The sequence below is a fragment of the Tyto alba genome, unplaced genomic scaffold (genome assembly GCF_018691265.1).
Source record: "Tyto alba isolate M040663 unplaced genomic scaffold, T.alba_DEE_v4.0 Super-Scaffold_1000006, whole genome shotgun sequence".
In the NCBI taxonomy this organism is placed as follows: Eukaryota; Metazoa; Chordata; class Aves; order Strigiformes; family Tytonidae; genus Tyto; species Tyto alba.
In genome coordinates, this window is record NW_024881272.1 from 2,657,471 (window position 1) to 2,685,431 (window position 27,961).

The window sequence follows — 27,961 nt, forward strand, 5'->3', positions numbered from 1 at the left end:
GGGGGGGAAGGGAGGAGTAAGCGGCTGTGTGGTACTCAGTGACCCTCTGAGCTCACAAACCATGACACTTGCAAATAAAGAACACATGTTCTATCTGTCCAAACACTCACAAGAGATCAGAGTTGGCTTGAACTACACGTGTGGGAGTCTGCATGGCCTCAATAAAAACAGGTGATACAACAGGAACATGACTGTTCATTGCACAGAGTTATCTGGAAATGCCAGATCCGATACAACATTTACCCAAAATGGTAAGAGGAAAGTAACAACTAAAACTTTGCTTAAGATGACCATTAGCCAAAACAACAGTAATGAGGAAAGTGAAAAGAATTATAAAAGCAGCATGAACATTTGTGAATGGGGAGGATAAACCCAAGCAAGAGGAGGGCAAAGAAGGAACAGTCAGACTGAGCTTGACACTGTAACCTCCATGAGGACCTAACAGGGAATTGTCCTCGCATGCTGTGAGCAGCTGGCACCCAGCGAGGCGGTGGCGGGCACGGGGTGCAACAACAGGGGCCCACAGCCTGGGCGGGTGGAGGTGGCCTCGTCGGGGGCTTTGTCACTGGCACGTGGGTCAGCAGGGGGTTCAGTGTCGCACAGGTGCACATGGTTGGAGCTCCTGTGTCTCCCACAAGAGGAGAGCATGTAAAGGGGGGTGCACAGAGGAGGGATTTAATATTTTGTAATTATTATATCAGCATTAATAGTAATATAATAATCCCTTTCTTGGATGAGTTATCTGGGATGGGTGTTTAGAAATTTTAGGTGTTTAGTAAGTCTCTAGCACTCTGGTTTATCTTCTGTATTGCTGATATTGATTCTGAATGTGTAAATTTACTGATTAGCTATGTATTATCAATAGCTATGTATAGCAAATAAATCAATTAACTGCTTTGACTGTAATTTTATTTAAAGCATTTGAGCTGAGCAATTTTCCCTGCTCCTGGAATACATTACGAGAGTTCACTGGAAGCCTCAGAAACTGTATTTACTGTTTTGAATTATTCCACCTCATTATGGGAAAATCTAACATGCAAAGGGGGGAAATCCCTGTAAGGTGACAGTCATTTAAAGAAAAAAGCGAGAGTGGATTATTAGATTGTATGAAACTAATTAGAGGAATGTTCTACATTCCTTTCATAACCTGAAAATCTCACCTATGTTACGTATACCCTGAGGTCTTCCAGGGAAAGCTGCATTTAATTTCTCTGTTTGTCTGAGAACTCACCGGGGCACAGTTCAGTGCTGCACCTCTGGACCTGCATGTCGGCCCCTGCGCACGCCCGTCCTCCGCTGGCAGGGCGAGGATTGTCACAGGTCCGGTATCGCCTCATCTGGCCCCCGTTGCACGTTCGACTACAAGTTCCCCAACTACTCCACGGGCCCCAGTTGCCATGAACTGTAACAACAAGTCCGATTTTACCTCTCTTCCTCGTAATAAAACATACTTAAAACCAGAGAGTTAAACTAGGAAAATATTCCTATTGGAGAGTAACTTTTAAATTTCTTTTCCCAAAATAAAAGTAAAAAGACAAACAATTAAAGATCTAAGAAAGTCATCTTGTCCAGCATTCAGTGACTTCTCAGAGTTTATTAACCAAATCCGGAACATCATTGTTCATAGGAAGGTATGCAGCACATTATTAACCAAATGAGTCACTGCACTCTGCTGAGAGACACAGAGAGATTCACACTGCAGTCCTTTCTGACTGGACAGTTGTAACTTTAGAGAGATGTGTGATCTCTGACAGTCCAACAGCACCGTATGGACCAGCTGCTACTGGTTCGTGCTCCAAATAGTTCATGTTTCAAATGTCCCAGTCATGCTGACTGATGAAGAGATGCTTTCACTCTTGCCAGGCAGGTAATAGCACCTGCTGGTGCTGAGACCCCCTAAATCTTGTGGGAGTGTGTGATTTGTGGAGGGCTTCCCTCCCCTCACGCGCACCTACAAACCCAGCAAGTGGATAAGCAGCCTAACCCAAGGCACTTACTCGGACAAGGATCACTGTTGCAAAAATCAATTTGTATGTCGTTTCCTTCACATTTGCGGCCCCCGAACTGTGGGGCGGGGTCCGAGCAGTGGCGCGTCCTCTGCCTGCTGCCTCCTCCACAGGACACGGTGCAGGCGCTCCAGCTGCTCCACGTGGCCCACTTCCCATCCACTGGTGAGAAAGGCATGGCATGGCACAGTTACAGTCTCTGACATTAGAAATAACAAAGTAAATCAGTGCCGCGTTAGGGTCAAACTGACTATAGGATGCTTTCGATTCTCTCTCTAGAACATCTCAGCTACCTAGGGATCTCCAGGAGTGAAAGCTGGAGAAGGGCATGACCTGTCTTTTAAATAACCTGTAAACCTGACCAGAATCATGGCCAGCGATCACTCAGTCCTCAGTCTGAGTCACTCTCACATTTTTAGGTATCTGTTACCAAGCCAAACCATACACAAAGCAGTCCCTGAACTTGCCGCACTGGGCAGACGGCCAGTACAAGTGCCATCCCAAAAACCCAGTCTTCACTTGTGCGTGTCTTCCTCTGGTTGCAGCTGCACTGTCTGAAGAGGCAACCACTACCACCTTCTCCCCACTCCTTCCTAACCAACACTTGATTTGCTGGCTCAGCCGTTTGTAGGAGTTATTACTAAATTAATCCCACACGAGCCAGGTCTAAGCAGCCGAGTAGCAAGATCTTCGATCTCCCCAGACGCGGTGACACAAACTGTTATGGGTACATCCCTGTGAGCACTTGAGTTGGTGGCTGAGAAGAGGCCGAGCAGCCACACGCTGGCTGTAAGCTGCAGCACCCTCAGCAGCAGCACGTCGAGCTGGGTAAATGTGCAACATCGAGCCCTCAGCCGCTCCACCACCACGGTGTCAGCTCTCTCTTCTGCCAGCTGATAGTTAGAATGGGGACCCAGCATGGGATCTGGCATGGGTAAAACCGAGCATGACGCCACAAGGATCTAATCTGAACTGCTGCAGAGTCCAGTTCATGAAGTTTCCCATCGTTATCCCTGCACTCAGCCAAATACAGAGATCGTATTTCAAAAATGTGTGTTTTCCTATCCAGTCATGGAGGACTCATTGAAATGTGGAAGAAACGGATAAATGATTAACAAAACCTAGGAAAATTTTCAAAAATACATGTTTAGGAAACCTGTAATTTAACTGCCATTTAAAATGCTGCTTTTGCACAGTGACAAGGATAGGAGAAGAAAACCCGTATGTTAGGTCTATAGCGGGATGCTCAACGTAGTGACAGGGGCCAGTGACAATAAAAGGCCAAAAGAATGGAATTTTTTCAGGAACTACACTTTCAGAACTGAAAAGCTTTTGATATAAATTAAGTACAATTTGGGAAAGGAAATCACAAGTTTGTCATCGTTCTCTTTGTGTCTGACATCTTACCTGGGCAGCGTCTCTTGTTGCAAACCTGCATCTGTGCATCGGACCCCTCACAGTATGACCCGGCGTGTGAAGGAGGAGGGTTATTGCAGAGCCGCAGTCGTACCTGAGTACCTTTCCCACAAGTCTCGCTGCAGGGGCCCCACGGCAGCCAAGAACTCCACTCACCATCAACTGCAAAGGCAGCACAGCTATAAAAGTGTTTCAACTATACAGCTGCTTTAGCTTGAAATTACAGCTCCACAGCCTAAGGCAAAAAAGCTACGTTGTTTAATTCAATAAATGAAATATTCTGAATAAGCCCTTGAAAAGAAACCCTTTGCCTTGAGCAACAGCTGAAATGGATCAACACTTTGCAAAAGAGAGATTATTTTTTTCCTTTTTGTTTTCTGAATACATCACTTCACCTCACTACAATCTTGGAACAATCGAACTGAAGACTTGATCAAATCTGGTGGTTTCCTAAGTGGCTCTGACTGTCCCGTTCTAGACTGAAAGTCTCAGCCAGGGAAGGGGCAATGCTAGCTAGAACCTGGCACACAGCCTCAGTGCCTGCCGGCAGGCAGGAGCCACAGCTGATTCTGTTGCCAAGACCTAGCGAAATAATCTCTAGGTGGTGGGTGAATGTTTAGCAGTGCAGTGGTAGCAAAGCCAGTGAAAAAGAGAAAAATCAACATAATAAAAACTGTACAGAAGGAAACATGCCTGTGGCAAAGAGTTATGAATAAATGATAACCTATCAAATGCGGGAAGTACTACACCAAAACAGGAAGGAAACCTGAACATTCAGCTAGTTAGGAGAAAGACATGGCTGAAAATTTAAAAACCAGAGGAAAACATACAGATGTCTTCAATTATTGACAATTACGTTTTACATGGCCTTTTTAATAGTGTTTTTTTCATTTTAATTGGCTTTGCACAATAGATTTAGAGTAGTGGGTTTTACTCTGAGCACATGGGTAACAAACACTGGAAAACATCAAAATACAAAATCAACATTTTTACTGGGGGGTGCGTGTTTGTGAGTGTGTATGTGTGTGGGGGGGGGAAGAGAAATTGCTGAAAATTTTTCCTTGCACTTTTGTGACTTCTGTTTCCAAGAACTACTGCCATTCAATACATTCCAAGCAATGTTAAAATAAAAAAAAAAAAAAAAAAAAATCAGAGTTTAATTCTTTTATCATTTAATAACCTGAAACAAGCTGAGAGAATTCAGGTTTGGGGAAAGAAAAAAAAAAAAAAAAAATCTATACAGGAAGTCCCTAATGCAACTAATTCTAAATCAATCTTCCCTTACCTGGGCAAGGCCTAATATTACACATGACTGAATCCACAGCACTGCCATCGCAGGGCTTCCCGCCATGCTGAGCTGCTGGGTTACTGCAGGTTCTGGTTCTGGTCCTGTTACCATGTCCACAGCTCTTTGAACACTCTTCCCACAGCCCCCACTCCGACCAGTTGCCATCCACTAAGAAACAGAAAATCCCAGTCAATTAAAAAAATATTTGTGCAGTATTTATCGAATTTTCCGCTTTCTTTTTGCAAAAGTCAAAATTAACTCCAGCTTTTTGGAAAAATTAATCTGTCATGGAGCTCTGTGGTGGTAACGGTTCGCTGTTAGGGTACTTAACATCAGGCACACGGGGAGTATCCGCTCCCTAAGGGAATACCTGGACACGGCTTGTTGCGGCAGCTGCGTACGTCCGCCTCCGGCCCCTCACACCTCCTCCCCCCGTTTGCTGGAAGAGGGTTGTTGCACTGACGGACTCGCTCCTGAACACCCTGACCACAAGTTACGCTGCAAGGTCGCCACTCGAGCCAATCAGAAAATCCACCGTGTACTGCAATGGGAAAAATGATGCTGTTTTTAATGTGCGTGTGCTTAGAACTCTCTCTGATACGGCAAAGTGAAAAATGCACTTCAGAACCCATACTTGGAAAAGCCAGTCACTTCATGTCTTCATTACTCCAGAAAAATCTTACTACAGTTCAGAGAGTATTTCAGCTGCTCCAAAATAGTTATTCCTTATGCTCCTAAACGCTTTTCTTTAGAGGTACCATTAAGTTATGATATATGACCCGAGAATGGAATCTAGTTCAAGATCCTTTCATTATTGTTTGTCTCTCGCTCCTTCACACTCATCTGTCTCACACAGCTGGATGAGTATACTGGAAGAAAATTTCATGAAACAGAAAGCCACCGACATGTCAGACTAGGCTTAATGTATACCTAATGCATATATGGAAGATAAAATATCCATAAAATAAGGGTAAGATTAAACACTATAAATATTTTATCTCTACTAGTGCTGTATTCTACCCATTTGATAGTCGCTACCCCATAGTTTGTGCACCTACCCTGGACAGTCAGAGGTACTCTAACAAGAACAGATCCCATCAGATTCCTCGCTACACACTCGTATTCAGACGTATCTTCCTTCCGTGCAGCGACAATACGCAAGGAGCCGTTCGACAGGACAGCCGCTCTCTCCTCGCTCGCGACCGGCTGACCTTGGCGGGACCATGTGATGGTTGGAGGAGGCTCTCCCCTTGCCTGGCAGTTCAGCACGGCTGTGGCTCCAGCTTCAATAACTGTCTCTACAGGTTCAACAGTAATGACTGGAGGGCCTGAAAGAGAAAGGTTTCTTTAGGCAATGGCACATGGCTACTTTTTTTTCATTGGATTGAATATTAAAGGTCTGGTCAGAATGAGGGCAAAAAAAATAAAATAAAAAAAAAAAACCTTAGGTCAGTTTACTCTGACTGAAATTATTATTGTTGATCTTCCACTGTCAAAATATACGCAAGTTAAAATGACAATAATAGGCCGTTTTTAATATGCAGCAACGTGAGGACCAGAGTTGGGATCGACGCCTGGCTATATGAGCACTGTCTTCCCTATTGCTAAAATGTGTTGCTTTTCATAAAGCCTGCAGGAAGATGCTATTAATCATGTTCAGAGGCAGCTGAGACATAAGTAACAAATCCATAATGCTTGAGGCAGTAATAGAAAAGGGATGTTCAGAAATTCTAACACTAGTGAAAAAATAATTCTAAAATATTATTTCTGCCAAAAGTAAAATATTGTCAGTGAAAGCTGGGATTCATCTCGCATAACTTTCTTAAATTAAGAGTCTAGTTTAGTCCAGTTGTATAGACATCCCCTCTAGGCAACTAAGAGAAACAGGCCCTTTCACCCCATTCTAAGTCGGTTTCAAAGATGAGGCTGACTCACCCTCTATATGCTTCTTCTCTTTGACCTCAATCACTAGCTTAGACTAGACTCTTAAATACTAATGACGAAAGATGAGATGAATCTTAACCCACAGCGCAGTGCCCAACCTCCAAAACTTCCATGGGAGCTGCATACACCCATCCAAAGGCAGGTTACTGCTCCAATCTAGTGGCATTAAACTTATCACTTTGAGTCTTACTCTGTAGCGTTAGCGTCAGACTACGTTCCACCACACCAGCATCATTGGTAGCCACACACTTGTAGTCACCAGCATCTTCATTCTAAAGAAATGAAAATCAAGTAGTCATATAACCTGTCAAGGGGTAAATTAGGGTTTCGGTTAACAGTGCACTTCTCTAGGTGAATTTTATGCAACACAACATGGCATGCACTGGCTCTTAAGAGGCATCCAGTTAATTCTAGAGCATCCCAATGTTTTGCTTTTATTAACATTAAGCTAATATTGTGAATTATTTTTACTGTTGATATTATTCCATTTTTTATGTCCTTCAACTCCTTAATTCTGAGGAGGATTTTTTTTTTTTTTTTTAATTTAAATGAACTCAAGGGAGCCGCTGTTTTTAACCCCATTCCGAAGCTCGGGCATTAGTTTATAGGGTTAAAATGGGTCTTATTCACATTAGGAATTTAGATGCCAAGAGGTTTGCACGTGGAAAACACAACTGCTTTTCAGCTGACCTGACTGCGTAGAACCCAGGCTCTTTTAAGGTCTAAAGCAGAAGTCCCATTTAACTGGGCATGACCAGGATTTCACACACCAATAGTTAGCATGTAGATTCAGTCCTTCTGACACTTAAAGAGAATCATAGCCCCCTGGGTTTTTTTTGTCACAATAATTTGAGTCTAATTCTAGTCTGAATTAAAACAACATTTGTTAAAGGTAAAAGCAAAAGTGGATGAAATGTCTAGCCTCACTCTCTCAAAACAATAAGATCTGGAATACCTTTATTAATCAAGTACAATGCAGAAACACATCATAACAGAGCAGTGACTCACTACAGTGCCGTAGATAGCAAGAGAACCATTGTTAAGCTGTCGGATCCTGTTGCTAATCGGAACACCAACTCCTTTTTTGCTCCATTGGATGGTTGGAGGTGGATCTCCTCTGACTTCACAATTCAGCATAGCGTTGCCACCCAAGGGCTCAATGCGGCTAGAGTGGAAATCCCCTTTGAAGACTGGAGGCTCTGAAAAGAAAAAAAGTGATGGCAGAGAAACAGCAGAGTCAAAATAAAATGCCCTTAATGAAATTGCTGGTAGGGATTATTCATCTCTGACTTTCTGAAGTGTGAATGTCAACCCGTTTCGATTTTTCGCATGTAGCCATAGACAACGTATCAAATTCTGGGAGTAGCGCTTTTAAACTGAAAGAGGGTAGATTTAGATAAGCTATTAGGAAGAGATTATTTACTATGAGGGTTTCAAGGCACTAGAAGAGGTTGCCCTATCACTGGAAGTGTTTACGGCCAGGCTGGACGGGTCTTTGAGCAACCTGGTCTACTGGAAGGTGTCCCTGCCCGTGGCAGGAGGGGTGGAACTAGATGATCTTTAAGGTCTCTTCTAACCCAAACCACTCTGTGATTCTAGTATCAAAACGGATGGCTGTGTGAAACTGTCCAATAGTGACCACAACTACTGTTATTTTACATACCTTTGACATACACAAAACCAATAGCTTTGATTGAGCCAACTGTGTTTTCGGCTGTACATACATAGGTACCAGAGTCATCTTTAGATACTCTTTCGATTACAAGTTCACTGTGTCCATTTACATCACCATATTGTGCTGAAGGGAGAACACACAGTAAAGGGTTACTTCCATGATCTTAAACATATACATCTCAGTGACTGATAGTTCGTAAGACTGTTTGAATTACAGTGCTATTCAGCCACACAGCTCAATGGCACTGTGCCATTTAATTTCTGAGACACCTCAGAAATGCACAGAAAAGTCATTGCTATGACATTTGTCTTCATGCATGTATTCACTTAAGTTGTGCCTTCCTTTCGAGCTTTGCGCATCTGCATTCTATGAACTGCTGAGGTCTATTTCATATTTAAGAGAATTGGCATTAGTTGTTGGATGCTGAGTAAATATCATCAGATACTGCATGTTTTTAATGTTTTAACATTATTGGCTGCAGAAGAGGAACAATTTCTTAATTATCATCCTTATAGCTTTGTCTCAGAGGCAATTTAATAACATGATTGCATAATACTGAAGATATTCCTCACACAATCACTGCCTAACAAGGTTGTTCCCTTATCCTAAGCTAACTGCAATGCTGCGTGGGTGAAAACAACTCTAGAGTGGAATGGCCAGTAACAGCCAGTGTTACCCACCTGGAATGATGTTATTGTTAAAGGTCCATGTTATTTTGGGTACAGGTATCCCAGTTGCCTTGCAAGTTAATCTGAGCTGTTCTCCTTTAGTCAAAGCTATATCTCCAGGCAGTTCAGTAAAAGCTGGAAGTACATGAACTGTCAGGGTGACAGTGTGTGTGTCTTCTCCAGCAGCATTGTTAGCAACACAGGTGTAACTGCCAGCATCTTCAGGCTGAAAGAAAGCATGTTAGGGAATTTCAGCTGTGATATATCCTACACAACTTGTGACAAAGAGAGAATTTTAAAAGGTCTGGAACAAGCACTCAGCAGAAACGCTTACCTGAACTCTTTCACTTCCCCTACATTTGAAAGGTGACCTACATTTTTTGAGAATTTATCACTAGAAATTCTTTGCAGATTTTACTCCTCAGTGGAAAATAAATGTTTATAAATACTTTGGAACTTTAAGAACAAGAAAACAATAATTAATCCAGAAGTGGAAGAAAATGAAAAGAAGCGGGGTCTTATTACTGCCAAACCTGTCAAGTCATAGCTTAGATTTGGGGAACTTACAACAACATTGTCCAAAATGAGGTCTCCATCTGGCACAGCCCGGTATTTTCCTGCTACCTCTGTTAACAGCATATTGTCCTTCTTCCAGTTTATTGTCGGTGTTGGAATCCCCTCAGCCACACAGGACAGAACAGCCTGGGAGTCCTCCGTGACTGTGTACTGCGCCTCCGTACTGCGAATCTTGGGTGGAACTGTGAGAAGGTTTATTAAAAAGATTTACCTCTATGTTTTATCCAGGCACTACTGTAAAAGCAAACAATACTGAAGAAACCACTGCCTGGATCTTCTGTATTGTTTCTTGTCTCCATCAATGACCACCATTAAGCATGCCAGAGAAATGTGTGAAATACTTGTAACACAGTGTAAATTGAGTTAAGAAAATGTAACGTTCTTCCTAAATTCAAGCAGCTGGCTTGAACCTAACCCAAGAAAACTCACCTATTAAGTAGCATGTTTTTCCCGAACTTCTCCCTTACAACCTAGCTCCTTACCCTCCACAGGTTCGTGCTGTGATAATGTAGATTGTTTCCATACAGGCCCACTTACTGTGCACAGTGAGCTCCATGCTAGAAGTGCTGGACCCTGCCAGGTTTGCCGCTATGCACGTGTAACGGCCAGTGTCGCCAGCCTGCACGAACACGATCTGCAGAGCACCAGTGCTAAGAATTCTTCTTCTAACGGACTCCGTTATTTGCTGTCCATCTTTATGCCAACTGATCTCTGGCCCAGGGTAGCCTTCAGCCTCACACTGCAGAGTGACAGACTGATCAACAGGAACAACGTACTCCTTGAGGTGGGACTTGATAACAGGAGGAACTGAAAAGAATGAAGGAAATTTTAAAAATAATTAGATGTTGTGAGAAGCATGGAACGCTTCAGTTCCTGGTGAAAATAATCCTAAAAGCATGTTTTGATCCTGAAGTAAACAGACAACTAAAGGAAATAAACCTCCTGGGCTCTATCCAGCATCACATCAAACAGGAAAGCATTAGGTCCATTTCTATTGCTCAGAATTGTGTTTTGACTAACAGGAAGCATGCACAAATGTCTTGCCTGTAAATCGCTACGAGAGTTTAAAAGGTGATTCACCTTGAACTTTCAGTTTGATCTTCCCCAGAGCAGTGCCAGCTGGATTTTGAGCAACACACATGTAAGTGCCAGCGTCCTCAACAGTTGATTTTGCAATCTGTAAACCGCCGCTCGGAAGAACCATGTAACTGTTGCCTGAAACAAATATAAGCACAGTATGACACTTCTGTTTTGTTTTCAGATGAATGGGTTCCTTATATCTAAGCTTGAGCATTCAGGAAAGAGAAGTTTCTAAGTTATAGCAAGTAGGCTGGAGTTAGGGGGCTTTCAGAGGATACCTGTTGTGATTATACTGATGCCCTCCTTTTGCCACGTTATTACGGGTCGAGGTGTACCCGTCGCTTCACATGGTAGTAGAATGGGATTGTTCACAATGACGTCCAGCGCCCCTGGCTGAGCTTGGATAACTGGTGGTTCTGTGGAACAAAATAAAAAGGAAAATGCAATAGGTTTTACTTGCGATGGTCCACTCTGGCCTCACCATCACCCTGCACCATACGGCCGTAATAAATGGGCAGTGTTCACTGAGGGAACGCACTTTCTCTTCAGCCTCCCATCTTACCCTGCACGTGAAGAGTGGCGTGCCTGTGAGCTGAGCCAGCCGCGTTCCGGGCCACACAGGTGTACCGTCCCGCATGTGCCAGCTGAGCAGCAGGAATTTCAACAGCACCTGCGGCAGGAGAGAGCCCATGGCAACATACAGCACTATCCTGTATTCACAGGAAAACTCCCTCACAGCATCCATCTTAAGAAGTCTCTATTTTTATTCTAAGAAGTTGGAGGGGGGTTGTTTGGGGGATTGTTTGCATTTATTTAATTGATTACTTCTAGGTGGGCACAACTGCACCCTTTCATTGATTTTCTGCACCTGAGCTCCAGCCGCACACAGTACCTGAAGAGAGAATTCTGTAGCCATCTCCTCTGGGAAGCAACTTGATGCCATTTTTGGTCCAATGAACTGAGGGGACAGGAATCCCTGATGCAGTGCAGGAAATTACTACTGGAGACAGCTTTGTTACCAAAAGGTCTGTGGCTTCATCTGCTATGGATGGGGGCACTGAAAATGAAGATCAGTGTAAAGGTTACTTGCGCATTTTAATTTTTATAAATTCTTGGAAATAACTTTATCTTTCTTGGGAATATCAGAGAGTTATGGATATCAGTATCATAAAAGAATGATATAAAAATCTCATCTCAACATTGGAATGACTCAAAGAAATTCTGGGTGCCATATACATGTAATAGCAATATCCCCTCTACCTTGAACAGTGAGCTCAACTGCTCTTTGATCTTCTCCTGCATCATTTGACACAGAGCACTCATAGACAGCAGTGTCATCCACAGTGGGAGAAATGATTACTAAGGAACCTGAAGACAGAAGTCTGAACAAAGAAAAGAGAAGAAAGTAAAAGCCATTGAAATACTTCTTTTCAGGTAATCAGACCACTGAATTTGCTGACTAGACAAGATTACATTTAAGCATAGCTAGGTTTTTAAAGTGCCAAAATCACCCTTGAAAACTTTAAACCCACGGTGAAAAGAAAACATCTCTCACCTGTACGTATTCTGGTTTTGGTCAACACTAAGCAGATGTCCATTCCTTTTCCAGCTAATTGCTGGTCTGGGAATTCCAGTGGTTTCACAAGGCAATGTGGTCTGCACATTTACAGTAACTGTAATATTTGTATGTCCAGGAGCAATAGTTGGAGGAACTAAGGACAAACAAAGCCTAATTAATCAGAATAATTATATATGTATGCTCACACACCCCTCTCATACCTATATATATATGTAAAGCTGAACTGCCTGAACACATTTCTCCTTGATTTTTATAAAGAGTAGCTTGACAGTAGTAAACTAAACTTAATAAACTTGTAGCATGGGATCAGTCAAGTCTTTCTAGTTCCAGTGTGAACATCTGGGTTGTATTCATAAGGCCACAGATTTCGTCCTTTTATTTATTTATTATTTTTTAAACCAGAGCTGCTAAAAATGGGCTAAACTTAAAACTGGATCTGGCAGAACAAGAGAAATTATGTAACTGGACTTCAGACTTGTACAAAACCCCAGATGTTTATTTAAAACCGAAGTTTTTACCGAGAACCTGCAGATCAATTCGCTTGCGTTCAGTGCCAGCTGTGTTAGTCGCCATACACACGTATCTTCCTGTGTCAGTAACGTGTGCTGAGTGGATGTGTAGAGACCCATCCTCTAACATGGAGTATCTGAAACAAAGCCATACATTTTTTTTCTACCATCCAATCAACAGAACCATAGGCTATTCTGGTAGTACAGAAGGAAAAGATGACTCAGGGTATACAACAAATAGCCTAGGTATGTGGTGTCTTAATTTGGGCACACAGAGTTTTCCCATTTATTGCACTTGTTCTGACTTCACTATTTCCCCGCACATCCAGAGAAATTAGGAAATCTAGCTGACATAGTGATTACACATAAATGATGACAGATTTGCAGAAAATATCCAAAAGCCCTTTTTTACAGTTTTTCATTTAACTTTAAAAACCCCAACTAATGCTTGTATATTTTCTTTTGTGTTTGAAATATAACTGAATTTCTTAGCATTTGCTCAGTTCTAGAAAATGCCAAACTTATTCCCCTTAAAACAATCAAAATACAGAAATCACTCACTATAATAACAGTTCATACTAGAACATGTATAGAAAGTTTTATATATTAGAAACTAGAGAGTACACTCTTTTAAGAGCTTTTGGTCTGCATGAAATCACTTGGCTTCATCCCAAAACTCCATATATATAAAAAAATTTGAAGATCCTTCACATTTACTGTTCAAAATCCTTAATATCAGAAGAATTATTATTACATTTGGCGTTCAAAGGAGTTTTTTGTCCTTCTTAATAACAAAAGGATGAAACATTTGCATAGATATCTAATTAAGCTTTCTGTAATTAATGCGTTCTTAAAAAACAACGAATAATATTTATGCTGACTTCTGGACAATACCTTGTATTGTTTCCAGTAAAAATAGCCCCATCCTTCCTCCATGTAATTCTCGGGGTTGGTACTCCTCCTGCAACGCACTCCAGAACAGCAGAAGCATTTATAAGCACCACAGCAGACTGAGGACTGCTTCGGATTGTAGGAGCCACTGTAAAGGGAAAATTGCTGATGATTTAAAGAAAAAAAACTTTACGTCACGATGATTAAAACTAAACACACATAAAAAAAAGATGCAGTAACAGTATAGGGATCACTGCAAAGACAGAAAGAAGTTTCTTACCATTTTGTGTAGTGCACGATAATTGCCATGACGCAGTAGGGAATGAAAAAGAAAGCTTGTCTGAAATGAACTGTAAAGATCATCTTTGCAAGTTACTGCAAAAGGTTATCATATAGCTAAAGCAGTAAGAGAGTTCAGCATATTTCATTCAGCAAAATAAGGTTCTGGTGATATCCTTGCTTCCTAATTATAAATTAAGGAGAAAAGAATTTCAACTGGACCAGTAAGGACAATCATTGTGGGGGGGAGGGCACAGCGTAACGCAGGTACACATGACTGGGTTGTGAACAGAACAGAAATTGGAAAAACGTTTCTTATCATCACCTGACTGTGAGAATAAGTAGCTTCTCATCACACTAGATGTGAGAAAATAAATAGGTTTAAAATGAAACTCAGGCCTGTGGTAGCACAAGACAAGTACCGAGATGCACGGGGCCCTTCACGCCTTACGATGTCGCTGCTACCTGCTGCTCACAGGTGCAGAGGAGCAGCCACAGTTTTCAGGTAACTTGCAAAACTGATGGCCAAGCCAGCTATGAAACCTAGTCCCCCAAAGTGCCAATCAAGTGATGTTAAGAATGTCTTAACATCAGTCCTGGATCTGGGTGCTCATTCTGGACCTATCCTGACTCCGTATCAGGATGAAGGCTAGATGCACAGCACCCTCCATCAGTAGGAAGCACAGGCAGATGGAGAGCGAGTCATGGTGAGTCCCCAACAGGTCCTTCAGTGTGGGGGACAACTGTGCTTTCAGATGGTGGCACACTTGAGGTAACACACGTGGTCCCACAGTTTAGACACCGCCTAAGCGGCCAACACTTGGCTTGACAGAGACTACTACTGCTTCCTTCTTGCTGTTTGAACTCCTGCAGAAATACCACGCAAAGATCGAAATGTGCAAAACTGGATCCGTGACTTTACCATGTACTGTCAGCACGAACTCCCTGGTCATTTTTCCTGCGATATTACTGGCCACACATGTATAGCTTGCCGTATCGCTGAGGTCAGCATTGTTGATCTGCAGGTATCGCCCACTGGATAGGATCCGAACTCGAGGAGTTCCCTAAGGGGAAGGAGAGAGAATTTGACAAATTTAACCTTCCCACTGTTCTCTTGATGACGATAGAAGACTCTTTTGTTGCAGAGTAATAAAATCCATGAAGGAAGGCCAAAGCTAAACCAGGGACTGAATTAATTGCTGGCTTAACTTTGTTTACATCCGTGAAGATAACAGGGTAAACAAAGGCTTAAGAAATCATCATTGCTTGATGGTTCCCCCTTGAAACCCCTACCGGGACTTGTGCCCGAGTAAGACAGCTTTTTTGGGTTGTATAGCCAAAGGGCTTTTGAAGTTTTTATGGAAAGGGACAGTTAATAGCACAGAATTAATTTTATTTGTTTTTTAAAAAAATCCGGGCACACTACAGGCAGAAGAAATACAAGTTTCTCTACACTGTTCTTCAAACATCAGTCTTGATCAGGTGGAAGCCAGCATAAACTTAGCCTGCTAAGTCTACTAGCCACCAAGTTTACTAGCCAGCATTTCTGAATATGAGGACACCACTCTTCTGAGCTCTATGGTGACTCCACAGCACCTGCTAGGTAGCCGTTTGAAGTCGAAGCTTTTTTACCACAACCAATCTGGATCATCTCTACCTGAATATGACTGACAGCAGTATCAACTACAAGTGTTCAAAAGCCTGACTGGATTAAAAACAGTAGGAAGAGAACAGAAACTCAAACTTTTCTAGTGTGTGCTACCCACATTTTGGATGAAATTGAAAGCTGGCATTCCCCATCTACTCTTTTGGTTAGATCTGGGAATAGCAACTACAACAAAGAGGGGAAACTCCTCCAGTTCTGCACTAGTACCCTAGCACACTGGTCTCATACTAGGCACCAGCTCAGCAAGTCTACCAACACAGAATAAACTGCAGTGCTGGGGCCTCTCAGGTGAAATGATTCATCACCAGAGTGGATTACAGACAGTCAGCTTTTGGGTAATAACTGGTATTTCTTATTCAGTACACAGCCTATACTATGGTTTCTAAACACAGAAGCATATAGATGACAAAAGACAAGCAATGGAACTATCATTTAATCCTTATGTTCTACCCAAGATATGTCAAAAACCCAGTCTTTGAAAAAATATAAAATTTCAGCAATCCTTTTAGTGTTTAAATAAAGCCAGAATAGGTCAAGAAGCTCCCACCTACTTATTTTCTTAACACTCAGCGTGCATTTCCAAATCAACGAAGAGTGCAAGGACTCCAAAGCTGCTAGAGGCTAGATCTTTCTATAGTTCTGCTACCAAAAATGGTGGTGCTGCCCAATTACATCATTAAGCACACAGACGTCTAGAGTAGACGTCGAAATCAGCACAGTGGAAGACAACAAAACCATGAGGAATGACATCCTCCACCACGAGGCTGTTTCACAAAAAGAAGTGATGATTTAAGTTGATATAACACCGCAAGTTGAGAACCTGACTTTCTGCAATCCCCTCCTGTCACTGTGAAACCTCAATTTTTTTTCCAAGATAAGGAGGATGATATGCCACAGAGCACCCCCCTCTTTCCACACCCAAGGAGAGGTCTTTCCCAGCTGCTTAATATTAACAGGCTATTATATTTCTTTGAAGCTGAGAAAGCAACCAGGCATTCAGGAGGCATTCCTGGTACCTGGAATATATGTAATAAACTAACCTGAAGAATGAAAAGGACAGTTGGGAATAGAATGAACCTAAGCCTGCTACTTAAAGTACACGTGGCAAATTAAGAGTGCTGTGACTGAACTAAATTTGTAACTTAAATTTAGTGCTGGAGGAGAGTTAAGTGTAGAGATTGAAATTCTCTGCTATAAATCAAAAGGCAGGGGATCGAACACACCGCATAACCAAGATGCCTCAGCCCTCACATACTGACATGAGGCAAGGGGAGAACTAATATTACAGAAGTTAATTCACAGGTTCTCAGCTAAACACCTAATGTCTATCACAGTGTGACTCTACTGCTTTGTCTTCTAGTGAATATTTGTAACAGTGGCTTCTTTTGATATTTTTTTTTTTTTGGTAGGTACTGTTTTTAAAACATAATCTTTCCAAGGAAGACTTAGGCAAAAAGTATTCAGATACTTAACTTCCAAGCTTTGTTCAATCTTGTTTCCATAAAAAAAAAAAAACCAAAAACAAAACAACAACAAAAAAAAAAACACAAAAAAAAAAAAAAAAACCCCAAACCAAACAAAAAACCAACAACAAAAAAAAAAAAAAACAATACCCCAAAATCACTACCCACATTGAAGAATTAATCATTCAGAAGACGAGAGTTTCTGGTAAACTTGTTTCTAGCTCGTTCTTGTGCTATATTCAAGGTAACATTCCTTAGCAACACTCAGTAAGACAATTGCTCACCATATTCTCACCTCTTCCACTAATATTTCATTTTTCTAAATTTACAAAAGGGCATGTCAGAAGAAAAGCAAATAAGCAGAACTTCAGGTGAAGACTACTGATTGACTACAGTTAAGGGAGACAATTCATGAATTTGTTTCCTCCTTATTAATGAATAAAAATAAATTGAGGGAAAATTATCAATTAAGTTCTATTAATAACTGAACTTAAATTGTTCAGCTGGAAAGCATCTGGTTTCTGAGTGATCCCAAGAAAGAGGATGGGAAGTAAACAATTCTTTTTGTATCAACCATCCTCATCTTGCTAATTGTGTCTCAACAAGCAAAGATCCGATGCCTTAACATGACACTACATGGAATTCTGAGTAAAAAAGATGCATTTGATACAAAACTGTGGTGATTAGCAACCCATTTTCTTTTCTTTTTTTTTTTTTTCCAATGTGAAGAATTAAATTCCTTTCTAAATGCCACTAGAATATGAGGATGCATAATATACCCAAAGGAAACATATAGTGTAGTCTTTTCTCAGCTACCTTTCCTGGGAAGCCATTCAGGAGTATACCGAAGGCTTCTAGCATTGTTCAGAGGATCCAGGAGGAGCAAGGGATCCCCCTAAAGGAAAAAAGAACAAGTAACAGCGGGATGGCCACTTCACATGCTTGCTAGCTTCAGGTACTCATTTAGGACTAACTGTATTTGTGCTGGGGCTACTCAGCTTCTCTTGAATTCAGGGCACCGTAACTTGGACTGCACTGAAGGGGCAAGTGGGCAGGATAAGAAACCTCAAACACCAGGTGTAAAAAATAATGGGAGCAAAAGGCTAGTACAAATAATGTAACCACTATACCTCTAAAAGTTCTCCATTTTTAAGCCACGAGATTGTCGGAGGTGGCACAGCATCTGACTTGCACTCCAGTATAACTTGTCTGTTCTGCAACACAGTGAGGTCCTGTGGACCACTGGTACCAGCAATGTTAGGAGGAACTGTTACAAAAATAATAAGAAATAAAAAAAGAACAACAAACACCACACATATGAGCTACCATTACAATTATTAATTGAAATTGTCCAATTTATTTCTTAAGTTTAAAATAAATGCAAAGCTACAGTATCATTAATAAGTCCTACTTTTCAATACCTGGTTTAACTGGCGAACCTGTTACAGACTGGAAACTACTGTGACAGAAATTAAAGCCCATTCTCAGTGAGAGTACCAGCATTTAAGCCAGACAGAGATCACCAAAGTTCCACAAACTATTCATCAATAAACCTGGGAGCTATAATCTTCAAGAAGAAAACTGAGGCATACTGTATAATGACAGAAGTCCCATCTATACTTCCCTTACTGTCATTACATTTTATGTATTCATTTCCAAATACATTTTTTACCTTTTTTTAACTGAAAAACTAAGATGATTATAGATATCAGTATACTTCACATCATTCTTCAGTAAGCAAAATAAGCTCACTCCAACTGAATAAAGATATCTATAAACTTCCTAGGTATTCAAAATATGAGACTTGGAATTATAAGAGAAATCAGTTGTATCAGGTGGAACTTTCCCCTTTGTGTACCATGTTCAGAATAGCTACCCTTAATTCAGGTTATTCAGTTAATTATGATCATATGGTGTAATATCACTTTCTCAAAACACATAATATTTCTTCTTTAGTAATACGTAACTTGTTAAATGAGATACTGATTAGTATATACTTTGTAGGAAGTGTAGTATACACTTTGCAGGAACAATTTGTTTTCCTAAATTAAACTTACCATGTACTCTTACTAAATATTCCTTATCATCATCTCCTGCAGGGCTAGATGCCAAACACGTGTATCTTCCTGTGTCCTCCACCTAGAAACACACGAAGAACTTCAGCAGAAACCTCAGAATATGGGAACAATTCAGAAAAACTGAGATACAAACATGAAGAACATAAAACAGGCAGCACTTGAACACAAACATAATAGATAAAGAATGCCTGAAAAGAAATCAGTTAAGTTCTTGACAATTTCTTTATTTTATCATGGTGGGATTGTACAGACGTGGCTTAGGAGTTGCAGGACCCCAAAAGATCTCTCTGGATAACGTGTCTCCAGCAAGAATCCTTCTCTTTTTCAAGAGGTAATCAATAAAGATGGAACTGGCTATAGATATTCATCTAAGCAAGGGACAGTTTTGGGTACTAAGGAAATATTTTTGTGCACATGTACTCATGAATACCTTTATGCTTTCTCTTTCCTGTAAACTCTGCACTGTAAAGATAAGAAGCATTTGCTTTACAAACAAAATGAGCAGCAACCAGTCCCGAGCCCCCTCTCACTCCTGTTTGGTGAGCTTCAGTCTGGCTGTCCACAGCTGAATATAGCCTCAGTTTACTGGTGCAGGTTTTTAAAGGTTATTTTTCCCTGGACTCTCTAATGTCTGAATTAATCTGAAAGTCTTTCTATTGTCTTTATTTTTTCTTAACTAGCACAGAAATGACTGCAAATGCAGCTTCTCTCTGTAATCTATGGCTTATACATGAAAGGAGAAAATGGATATTAGGAAAATCAGAACTAATGGAAAGAGAAGAAAGGGTGAGAAGGAATTATAAAACACGAAAGAAGAAAAGCCAGAGATAGTAACAAGAGTCAAATAGGTAGGAAATGAATAAGAACAGATTACAGACACAGACTAAAACCAGAAATAACCCCAGAAAAAGATGAGCCCCTGGTATTAATTGTTCTGTTTTATAACAAGAAACACCAATAAAAAAATTACAGAACCCTGAAATGAACTTGAAGTAGTAATGCTCAGAAAAGGCAGAAGTGTTTGGACACTCTCAACCCATAATACTACTGCTTGTTTTGTACGGGAAACTCCAAGGCAAAGCTTGAAAAATATATTCTCCAACCGCAGATGCAGGTGGATGATTTTACAGAGGCTTTTTAGGACATCTCTTCAGATGGTCCTAATAGCAGGCAGTTGTTCTGCACACTCCTCTAGGGTTTACAAAACTGAGCCTGTTTTGAAACAAATACTCTACCTGAGCACTGGTTATTCGAAGGACTTCTCTTAGGACATGAACATTATCGTTCTGCAGAAGCGGGCGCCCATCCTTCAGCCACGAGATTTTGGGGACTGGAATGCCAGAAGAGATGCAGAGAAGTTCAAGAGGGTTGTTAATGATGACAGAGAGCTCTTCTGGTTCATCCGAACCATTGATGTGAGGCGGCTCTGGGGGAGGAAAAACATTCGAGTTCTTTATCGACTCCAAAAGCCTATAAAACATGATACACAGCCCTGGGGTTTGAGTCTGTAGAATTAGTCTACATTAATATTATTTCTGACTGTGTCATGAATTCACCAAGTATCTCATATAATTTCCACCTGCCTCTGTCTATTAATTTGTGCTTTTTATGAGTTGGAATTATTAGTTAGAAAATTTTTTCATAATTCCAAGTGAAATATATAATATCAGAAAATATATTTATTACACCTTTAGCTGTTGTGCCTTCAGCTATGCCATCACCCTATCAAGTTCAATTTCTACTAGTCAAAGTTATTAATTTAAACCAAATTACTTTGTAAATTGGTTTACTATTAACTATGGCATATTTCAGTACTCAGGAAACAGGAAAAAAATACATTCTATATTACACATTCACACATCTTTAGGTACATTTCAACTCCTTATTTCTCATATTTACCACAGTAAATGTTGCTTGAAAATGCTCCCTATCCCTAGAGATTTTTAAAATTTTTGTCCTGAGTAGATACTCATTTACAGCTCGCATTTTGTTCATCTAAAAGGTTAACACTTACCCAGCACTTTTAGGGAAAAGTGCTTGCTAATGTCTCCAGCTTCATTGGATGCTACGCAAGTGTATTTCCCTGTGTCACCAGTCTCTGCTTTTACAATATGAAGGACCATTCCTTGGTTACTTGATGTCAGGGGAGCTCCGAGGCTTAAAGGATGTCCATTTTTAAACCAGGACATCGTGGGGGCAGGGGTGCCGTCAGTAAGGCACTTCATTGATGCTGAACTGCCTTTTACTACAGTCACCTCCTCCGTTCCTCCTGCGTTATCCAAGCTTGGTGGTACTGCCGAGAAACAAAGACCTGATTCACACAGAGTACAGCCCCGGTGTTAATTCTGAATATAAAAAAGTTGGAATGGAGCTATCCTTTTACACTTCCCCACTTACATTCATGTTTAGCACAGATGTTAAAAATTACACACTTAGGGATTATACGTTATTATTCTTTCTTAAAAACCTGTAATCCATTATGGGTGCCAATTCAAGTAAGGACTCTTCTACGGTTGAAACACTTTCCCATTACAAAAACACACTGAAAAGTTAATGTTTCCCTAATGATTACCTATGGGAAATATACTTGTGGTTGTCTGCAACTTCGTGTTGGTGAGAAAGAAAACTGAATATTAAGAAATAAGATTATCTACAAAAAGTGCTTCAGAGAAACTCACCAAACACTTGAAGGTTGTAATGTTTGTTGTCCACTCCAGCCCTGTTAGATGCTACACAAGTGTACACACCAGTCTGAGATACCTGCACTCGGGCAAGTCTAAAGAGAAAAGAATTTTAAGCGAGCTGTAAGTGGCATCCATTATCTTTATAATGGCATGGTTTGGATCAAATTTTGTTCTTGCTTCCAAAAATACCAGTAGAATTACGCTGATATAGCAGAAGAGAATAGAGAACTCAGCTAGTTAAAATACATGAAAACCAACCTGAGAATTTGCCCAGCTGACAGCAACCTGATTTGGGAGGAGACAGACAGAGGAAGGCCATTCTTTAGCCAGTTTATCTGTGGTGGTGGGGTTCCAGTAGCAGTACATTCAATATTTAGAGAGGTGTCCAAAAGGGCAGTGAGGTCTTCTGGTTCATCTTTATTATTGGCTATTGTTGGAGGAACTACATTTTGTAAATGTTGAAAAGGAAGATATTAAAACTGGCTCTTAAAATCATTCCGCATGTGTTACCTTGCAGGAAATCCTGCACCTAATGCCCCACAGGCAATTCCATAGAAATATCCACATTTTTTTAAAGAGTAAATCCACTAACAATAATATTGAGCACTAGTAAATTATCCATTTACATATTTAAATATCAGATGCACTTTAGAATGACAGTAGAATGATCTCTTTGATTTGTCAGGCTGTGGCAGACAAAAGGGAGCTCAGAGCCTGAAGCTCACCAGGAGAATGAGCAGGCAGGAAGAAGGAAGCGGCCAGGCCTTGGAGGGGATGGGCTGAACGGCTTAAGGGCCAGATGGGACTTGGCAGTTTGCTGCCACTCAAACTTGTCTACTTAAATAAATCTTAAATAAAAAGTGAAAATTAGAATCATGAGGGAGGACAGTTAGTTTATTAACTTCTGGATGTATATGCTGACTTTATTTTTAAATACAGGAAATATGCACAGAAAATACAGAAAAACGCCTGGTTAAGTACTCCGGCTGATTATTCTAACAGAACTGCTTTTTGGGTGTTTTGGTTTTATATGGTAGTTTGAAAGCCTTGGTCTTGAAGGCAGGAAGGAAATCCCTATATAAAGAAGGCCCAGCCACATGGGGCTCCAAGCTCTGGCTGACTTAAGATTCCATCATGCACCATGACAGCTGCGTAGACAAGACCACTGAAGTTGGTTATTGCCTGAACCTCAACCAATACCAGTTGACCAAAGAAGTCTCCACTGCTGTGTAGTGTCATTCTGTCCCCAAAAGATATAATGTGGTCATGCAGTATTGTTATTTATTATATCAAAGGTCATCCCTTACTACTCTGCTCATGCTTGCATTCCAATTGATTCCGAGTCTCTGTCTAACTGGGACAGACACACCGCTGGGAAACGCTGCCTATGCAGAACTCTTCACTCTTTCACACTAGTCATTGTACCACTGTACACATTTTTCACTAATTAAAATGTCCATTCTCTACACTGCTGAAGAAGAGCTATGCTCGCTATCTTCCATATGTCAAATTGTGCAAGAGAAGAATTTAATCCAAAACTCTCTAATTTTTCTTTAAAACTCTAGGGACCTTTAACTATTAGTTCCCTACCATACCACTCTGGTTTTAGGTAATGTACTCCAATTAGAGTTAGTGAAGATAAACTAATACAACAAAAAAGCAGTTTCATAGTAAATCAGCCCCAAACAAGAAAAAAAAAACAAAAAAAAAACCACTGCAAGGAGAATTCCTCCATTATGAAATACACCAAATGAATTAATTTCTGCTTATCCCAAAACATATTTACCAGTGATTTCAATCGTTTTGTCATTGACAGAACATCCTGTGTAATATACTGTGATATCTACAGTACATGAAATTGGAAACACATGCATGTAGTATTACCCTGAACACAGGCATTCATTTCTCGGCCCTCTCTTGGGAGTGCTTACAAAGATAAGATTATGGACCAAATCTCAGTTTCACATCTGTGAAAACTCACCATATACATTCAGGTTGAAAATTCTGTCTTCCTCTCCGGCAGGATTAGTAGCCACACAAGTGTACTTCCCTGTATCAGAACTGAGAGCTCTGAGAATGTTTAATGTGCTGCCATCTGGAGTTACTCTATAAGGAAGGTCATAAACCACAGTGAGTTTGTTTATGTATTCCTGGCAAATAAACAGTCAGTTGTGTATATTTAAATCAACTACCTCTATCCTCTTGGGAATTCAGTGAGAGAAACATTGCTTTTTGCAAAGTATTATTATTACAGATAGGCTAGGAAGTTTTTCCTAGAGATGTCTTGTTTAGCCTTGTATTAGGATTCAATTTCAACAGGCTTTTGAGGAACCCACAATAAAAAACATCAAGAGTAAAATGTTTCCATGTCCCAGAACTTCCCCCTCCAAATGAACTTAATGGAACTTATTGACCTTAATAAACTAATGAACCTGATGAACTGTAATAGAAATCATTAGCTGAGAAAGAAATACATATCATATACTTATCTCTGTACAAAAAAACCCCCCGAAACATAAAAAAATATCAAAGTAGTAACACAATATACTAGATTTATAGAAGCTAAAGAAGGAAACCATGTTTTTAATCAGGCTAAACGAAGCCTCAGGCCCTCTTTAAACTCCCTTCTTAGGGCACTCTTTTATGCTGCCTTTTTGGGGCCCTCTGAAGTTTAAAATGATACAAGAACAGAATGCAGTGTCTGCTTATTTTTGCTTGCCTTATTCTTTGTAAATCATCATTGGCAACTGCTTTCCCATCTTTAAGCCATTGTGTAACAGGCGTGGGCACTCCATTGGCATTGCAGACAAGCTGGATGCTTTCTCCCAGGAGGACGCTGACCTCACTAGGCATTTCAGAGCCAACAATACTGGGAGGCACTGGAAATGCATGATGGAGGGAAGAGAAGATTCATCAGCAAGAAATATAAGAAGTTACACTGCAGCAGCTCATGAGTACTAGCATTTATTGCAGTAGCTTCATTCAAAACTATTTTAGAAAGTATATGATTCTACTGTTTCTGGAGGGGGTTCTGCAAAGATAAATTCAAAGCCACTTTAATCACTCCTTAAAACAACTAATTTATAAAATTATTAAAACTATGTATCTTTCCCATTATATTTAATAGCATTAACACATAACTGTAGATAACACATACAATAATATGACGACAAAATCCCATTTCATTAAACATCATAATGCACTGTAACAATCCTTGCCAGTTTAACTGTTGAGCATGTGCTTAGGGCACAGTTAGATACTCTTGCAACAAGACTGTCATATTCCTGTTAACAGCCACACACTCCGTCCTAGCCAGCAGCCTTTTTTAGCCTGTTCTCCTAAACGACAAGGACGACAGTCATGCTATCCATCAAGTCAAGACTGTCAGTCCCACTAGCAAGTTTTAAGCGTTTCAAGCAATTTCAGTCACATCTGATCAAACAAGCAGCTTGATACTCAATTCCTAAGATTGGGGGAAAACTGACAGGCAGGGACACACACACACACCGACCAGAACTCTTGAAGAACAATTGCCATGATGAACAGTTAAGCAGTTCTCTCTGGGCTGCTGACAGCCAGCTACCACAGGCGGGTGTGCCAGCACACCCAGCTCACAGCTGATGCTGCCTCTTCTTCCTCAACCAGCAACTGCCAGCATGGGAAGGGACTGATGGGAGAAAGCTGGAGATGCTATACGATAGGCATCTTACTGGGCATGGGAGGGAACTAGCCCAATTAATGGGGATGAGTCAATAGGAACAGAGGAAAACAAGATAATTGCAGCGTAAGGCTGACATGGGTGTAGGGTGATAGTTGCAGCAAGGCAGAAGGCAATTTCATAAAAAAAAAAAAAAAAGGGCTTCTCATTTAAGTGGGGAAAAAAATGATTAAGAAAATTCTGCCAGTTTTTCTTTGCTATCTCCTCCTATTTGCTATGGCAAAAAAGGCAGCAGGTATCACTGCTTCTGAAACCATGCATGTGTGGTGCTCCCCACTCAATCAACCAGCACAGCTTCAGTGTTCAGCAGCAGGAAGGATGTGATCAGCAGCAAACACACAGAGCCTTCCCCATTGCTTTAAAGTTCTCCTACAATCAGAAGTTAAGCATATTATTTTTCATGTAATTTTCTGACTAACAGTATAATCCTCTAACCATTTTCCCCCACTGGTTGCAAGTGGCAGAAATAATGGTCCAAATTCTCCACTTTTCTACATGGTCCCTAGCATAGTCAGTGTCATACTCAGCCAATTATCAACCCATTCTGCTCCCTGCACTCTCATGCCTTACCTTGGATAGAAAGCATATAGCTTTTCTGAGCTTTTCCCTCTACATTTGAGGCAATACATGTGTAGGTCCCACTGTCTAGAAGCTGAGAGCGAGCAATCTGAAGCTTGCTTCCACCAGATAAAATGTGAACTTCAAGAGAATCAGAGTTTTCTGAAAATATGTAAACAGGTAGTCATTCCACACCAGGCCATGGAGAGCAAACACATCTTGAGATTTTTTTTTTCATCAAAATTTCAAAACAAAACAAAGATTTCAATCGGTTAATGTAAGAATCTGTCTAGAGACAGATGAAGAAGAAACAAAAAATTGACAGCAAATAGTACAGTGGTGCCCCAAAGGGGGAAAAAAGAGCAGAAAAGAGTAGTAGAGAATGTTACCTATTGGTTTTCCATTCTTAAGCCACACTAATGTTGGTGGAGGAATTCCAGTAGCATCACACACAAAGGTAACAGGATTACTGATAGTTTCATTGACCGACTCTTGTTGCTGGCCTTCTATATTTGGTGGCACTATAAATCGAAAAGAAGCAGTAAGAATGGTTTGGTTACCAGATTTTTTTGTAAGCGGATTTTGAATTGTCTACTCTACAATGTCTATGGTATTATAATAACTACTGCAGATAATGCAGAGTATGCTCACCATAAACATTAAGATGGAAATTTTTATCATCTCGCCCTGCAATATTTATGGCTTTGCACACATATTGGCCCGTGTCAGAAACCTAAAATAAAAATAAATTGAAAAAACCTTATTATGGAGTCTTATTTAAATGCTACAGTTTAGACATATTAACAGCCTTTGTCAACTCAAGGTCCTTTTCACAGAATGAAAGGCCTCCAGCAAATACATCTCCTCCATAGAGCTAGTAGAGTACACAATACAGACCAAGCTAATTGCCTAACAGCAGCAGAGTAGTGGCAGATGCAGCACCCCACGAGTCTGGCCTACCTCTGCACCCTTGATTTGTAACGTTTGTCCATCTGCTAAGATCTCCACATTTGCAGACTCTGAAATTACGCGCCTGTTCTTGTACCAGGTGATGACTGGTGGTGGAATAGCATTGGATTCGCACTCCAACATCACCGGCGTGCCCACTCTCACGTTCAGCACTGTCAGTGAGGATCCACTATGGTCTTTGATGCTTGGGGGCACTGTAGAAGAAACTCAGAGTTATTTCTGCCTTTGTTTTGTGAGAGGGCAGAAAACAACCTAATAAAAATAAATACAAAATAGTGTCTATTAATTTCAAAATGCAGTATTTCAGAAAAAAATAAAAAACAAACCAAGGACAGTAAGGAAGCTCTTCTTTTGACTCTCCCCAGCTTGGTTTCTGGCAATACAAGTATATTCACCGTCATCTGGTAGTTTGGCTCGGGGAATCTGCAGAGTCCGAGCACCTGAAGTAAAGAGAGAAGGCTTGAGATGTATTCTGTGGTTATCGTACCAATCTCAAATGCTATTTTAAAACTACGGGTGCAACAGACTGAGCACAGGCACTAAATTAACCTTGGATTCAAAAAAGCACTGCGTTGTCATTGCTTTTTAAGGCTTATTAATCCTTAAAAAAATAAAAAATAATCCAGTCAAGAGAACTAAAATTTTCAGGTCAATTTCATTAGTGCTGTTAATTATATGTTTGGACCACAAATACTCTTTTTAGACCTGCTTCATAGCTGCTACCTGCTGCCTCCTAACATAACTATGCCCCTTCCACTTACCTCTGTCACTACACCATTATTTACTCCCCAGTCTCACCGGTCTCCATTCACAAAGCTACTTACTGCCTGTGCCTGCACGACTAACCCGCACGGATGCCTCCACTGCCCTTAAGCAATTTCCATGTCTGTGCTGCACCACAGCCCCCAGTCACA

The 27,961-nt window shown here is 40.7% G+C and overlaps 1 protein-coding gene across 2 annotated transcripts in view; it reads right to left on the reverse strand.

The window, feature by feature from the left end:
• HMCN1 (hemicentin 1) overlaps nucleotides 1–27,961 on the reverse strand; it is a 205,091-nt gene that overhangs the window by 21,440 nt on the left and 155,690 nt on the right. For both annotated transcript variants that reach the window (XM_042805977.1, XM_042805972.1), the window contains exons 59-92: nucleotides 27,374–27,487; nucleotides 27,039–27,241; nucleotides 26,730–26,811; nucleotides 26,468–26,599; nucleotides 26,091–26,240; nucleotides 24,522–24,681; nucleotides 23,784–23,908; nucleotides 22,061–22,244; nucleotides 21,797–21,894; nucleotides 21,133–21,411; nucleotides 20,354–20,544; nucleotides 19,098–19,179; nucleotides 18,171–18,307; nucleotides 14,834–14,975; nucleotides 13,636–13,780; nucleotides 12,751–12,878; nucleotides 12,209–12,365; nucleotides 11,914–12,035; nucleotides 11,546–11,710; nucleotides 11,216–11,323; nucleotides 10,932–11,069; nucleotides 10,654–10,788; nucleotides 10,111–10,380; nucleotides 9,565–9,755; nucleotides 9,010–9,223; nucleotides 8,318–8,452; nucleotides 7,663–7,853; nucleotides 6,845–6,926; nucleotides 5,769–6,038; nucleotides 5,081–5,251; nucleotides 4,708–4,878; nucleotides 3,414–3,584; nucleotides 1,998–2,168; nucleotides 1,232–1,402 (exon numbers count right to left, since the gene is read on the reverse strand). In XM_042805977.1, the coding sequence (XP_042661911.1) occupies nucleotides 1,232–1,402; nucleotides 1,998–2,168; nucleotides 3,414–3,584; nucleotides 4,708–4,878; nucleotides 5,081–5,251; nucleotides 5,769–6,038; nucleotides 6,845–6,926; nucleotides 7,663–7,853; nucleotides 8,318–8,452; nucleotides 9,010–9,223; nucleotides 9,565–9,755; nucleotides 10,111–10,380; nucleotides 10,654–10,788; nucleotides 10,932–11,069; nucleotides 11,216–11,323; nucleotides 11,546–11,710; nucleotides 11,914–12,035; nucleotides 12,209–12,365; nucleotides 12,751–12,878; nucleotides 13,636–13,780; nucleotides 14,834–14,975; nucleotides 18,171–18,307; nucleotides 19,098–19,179; nucleotides 20,354–20,544; nucleotides 21,133–21,411; nucleotides 21,797–21,894; nucleotides 22,061–22,244; nucleotides 23,784–23,908; nucleotides 24,522–24,681; nucleotides 26,091–26,240; nucleotides 26,468–26,599; nucleotides 26,730–26,811; nucleotides 27,039–27,241; nucleotides 27,374–27,487 (5,385 nt within the window). The remainder of the gene's footprint in view (nucleotides 1–1,231; nucleotides 1,403–1,997; nucleotides 2,169–3,413; nucleotides 3,585–4,707; nucleotides 4,879–5,080; nucleotides 5,252–5,768; nucleotides 6,039–6,844; nucleotides 6,927–7,662; nucleotides 7,854–8,317; nucleotides 8,453–9,009; nucleotides 9,224–9,564; nucleotides 9,756–10,110; nucleotides 10,381–10,653; nucleotides 10,789–10,931; nucleotides 11,070–11,215; nucleotides 11,324–11,545; nucleotides 11,711–11,913; nucleotides 12,036–12,208; nucleotides 12,366–12,750; nucleotides 12,879–13,635; nucleotides 13,781–14,833; nucleotides 14,976–18,170; nucleotides 18,308–19,097; nucleotides 19,180–20,353; nucleotides 20,545–21,132; nucleotides 21,412–21,796; nucleotides 21,895–22,060; nucleotides 22,245–23,783; nucleotides 23,909–24,521; nucleotides 24,682–26,090; nucleotides 26,241–26,467; nucleotides 26,600–26,729; nucleotides 26,812–27,038; nucleotides 27,242–27,373; nucleotides 27,488–27,961) is intronic.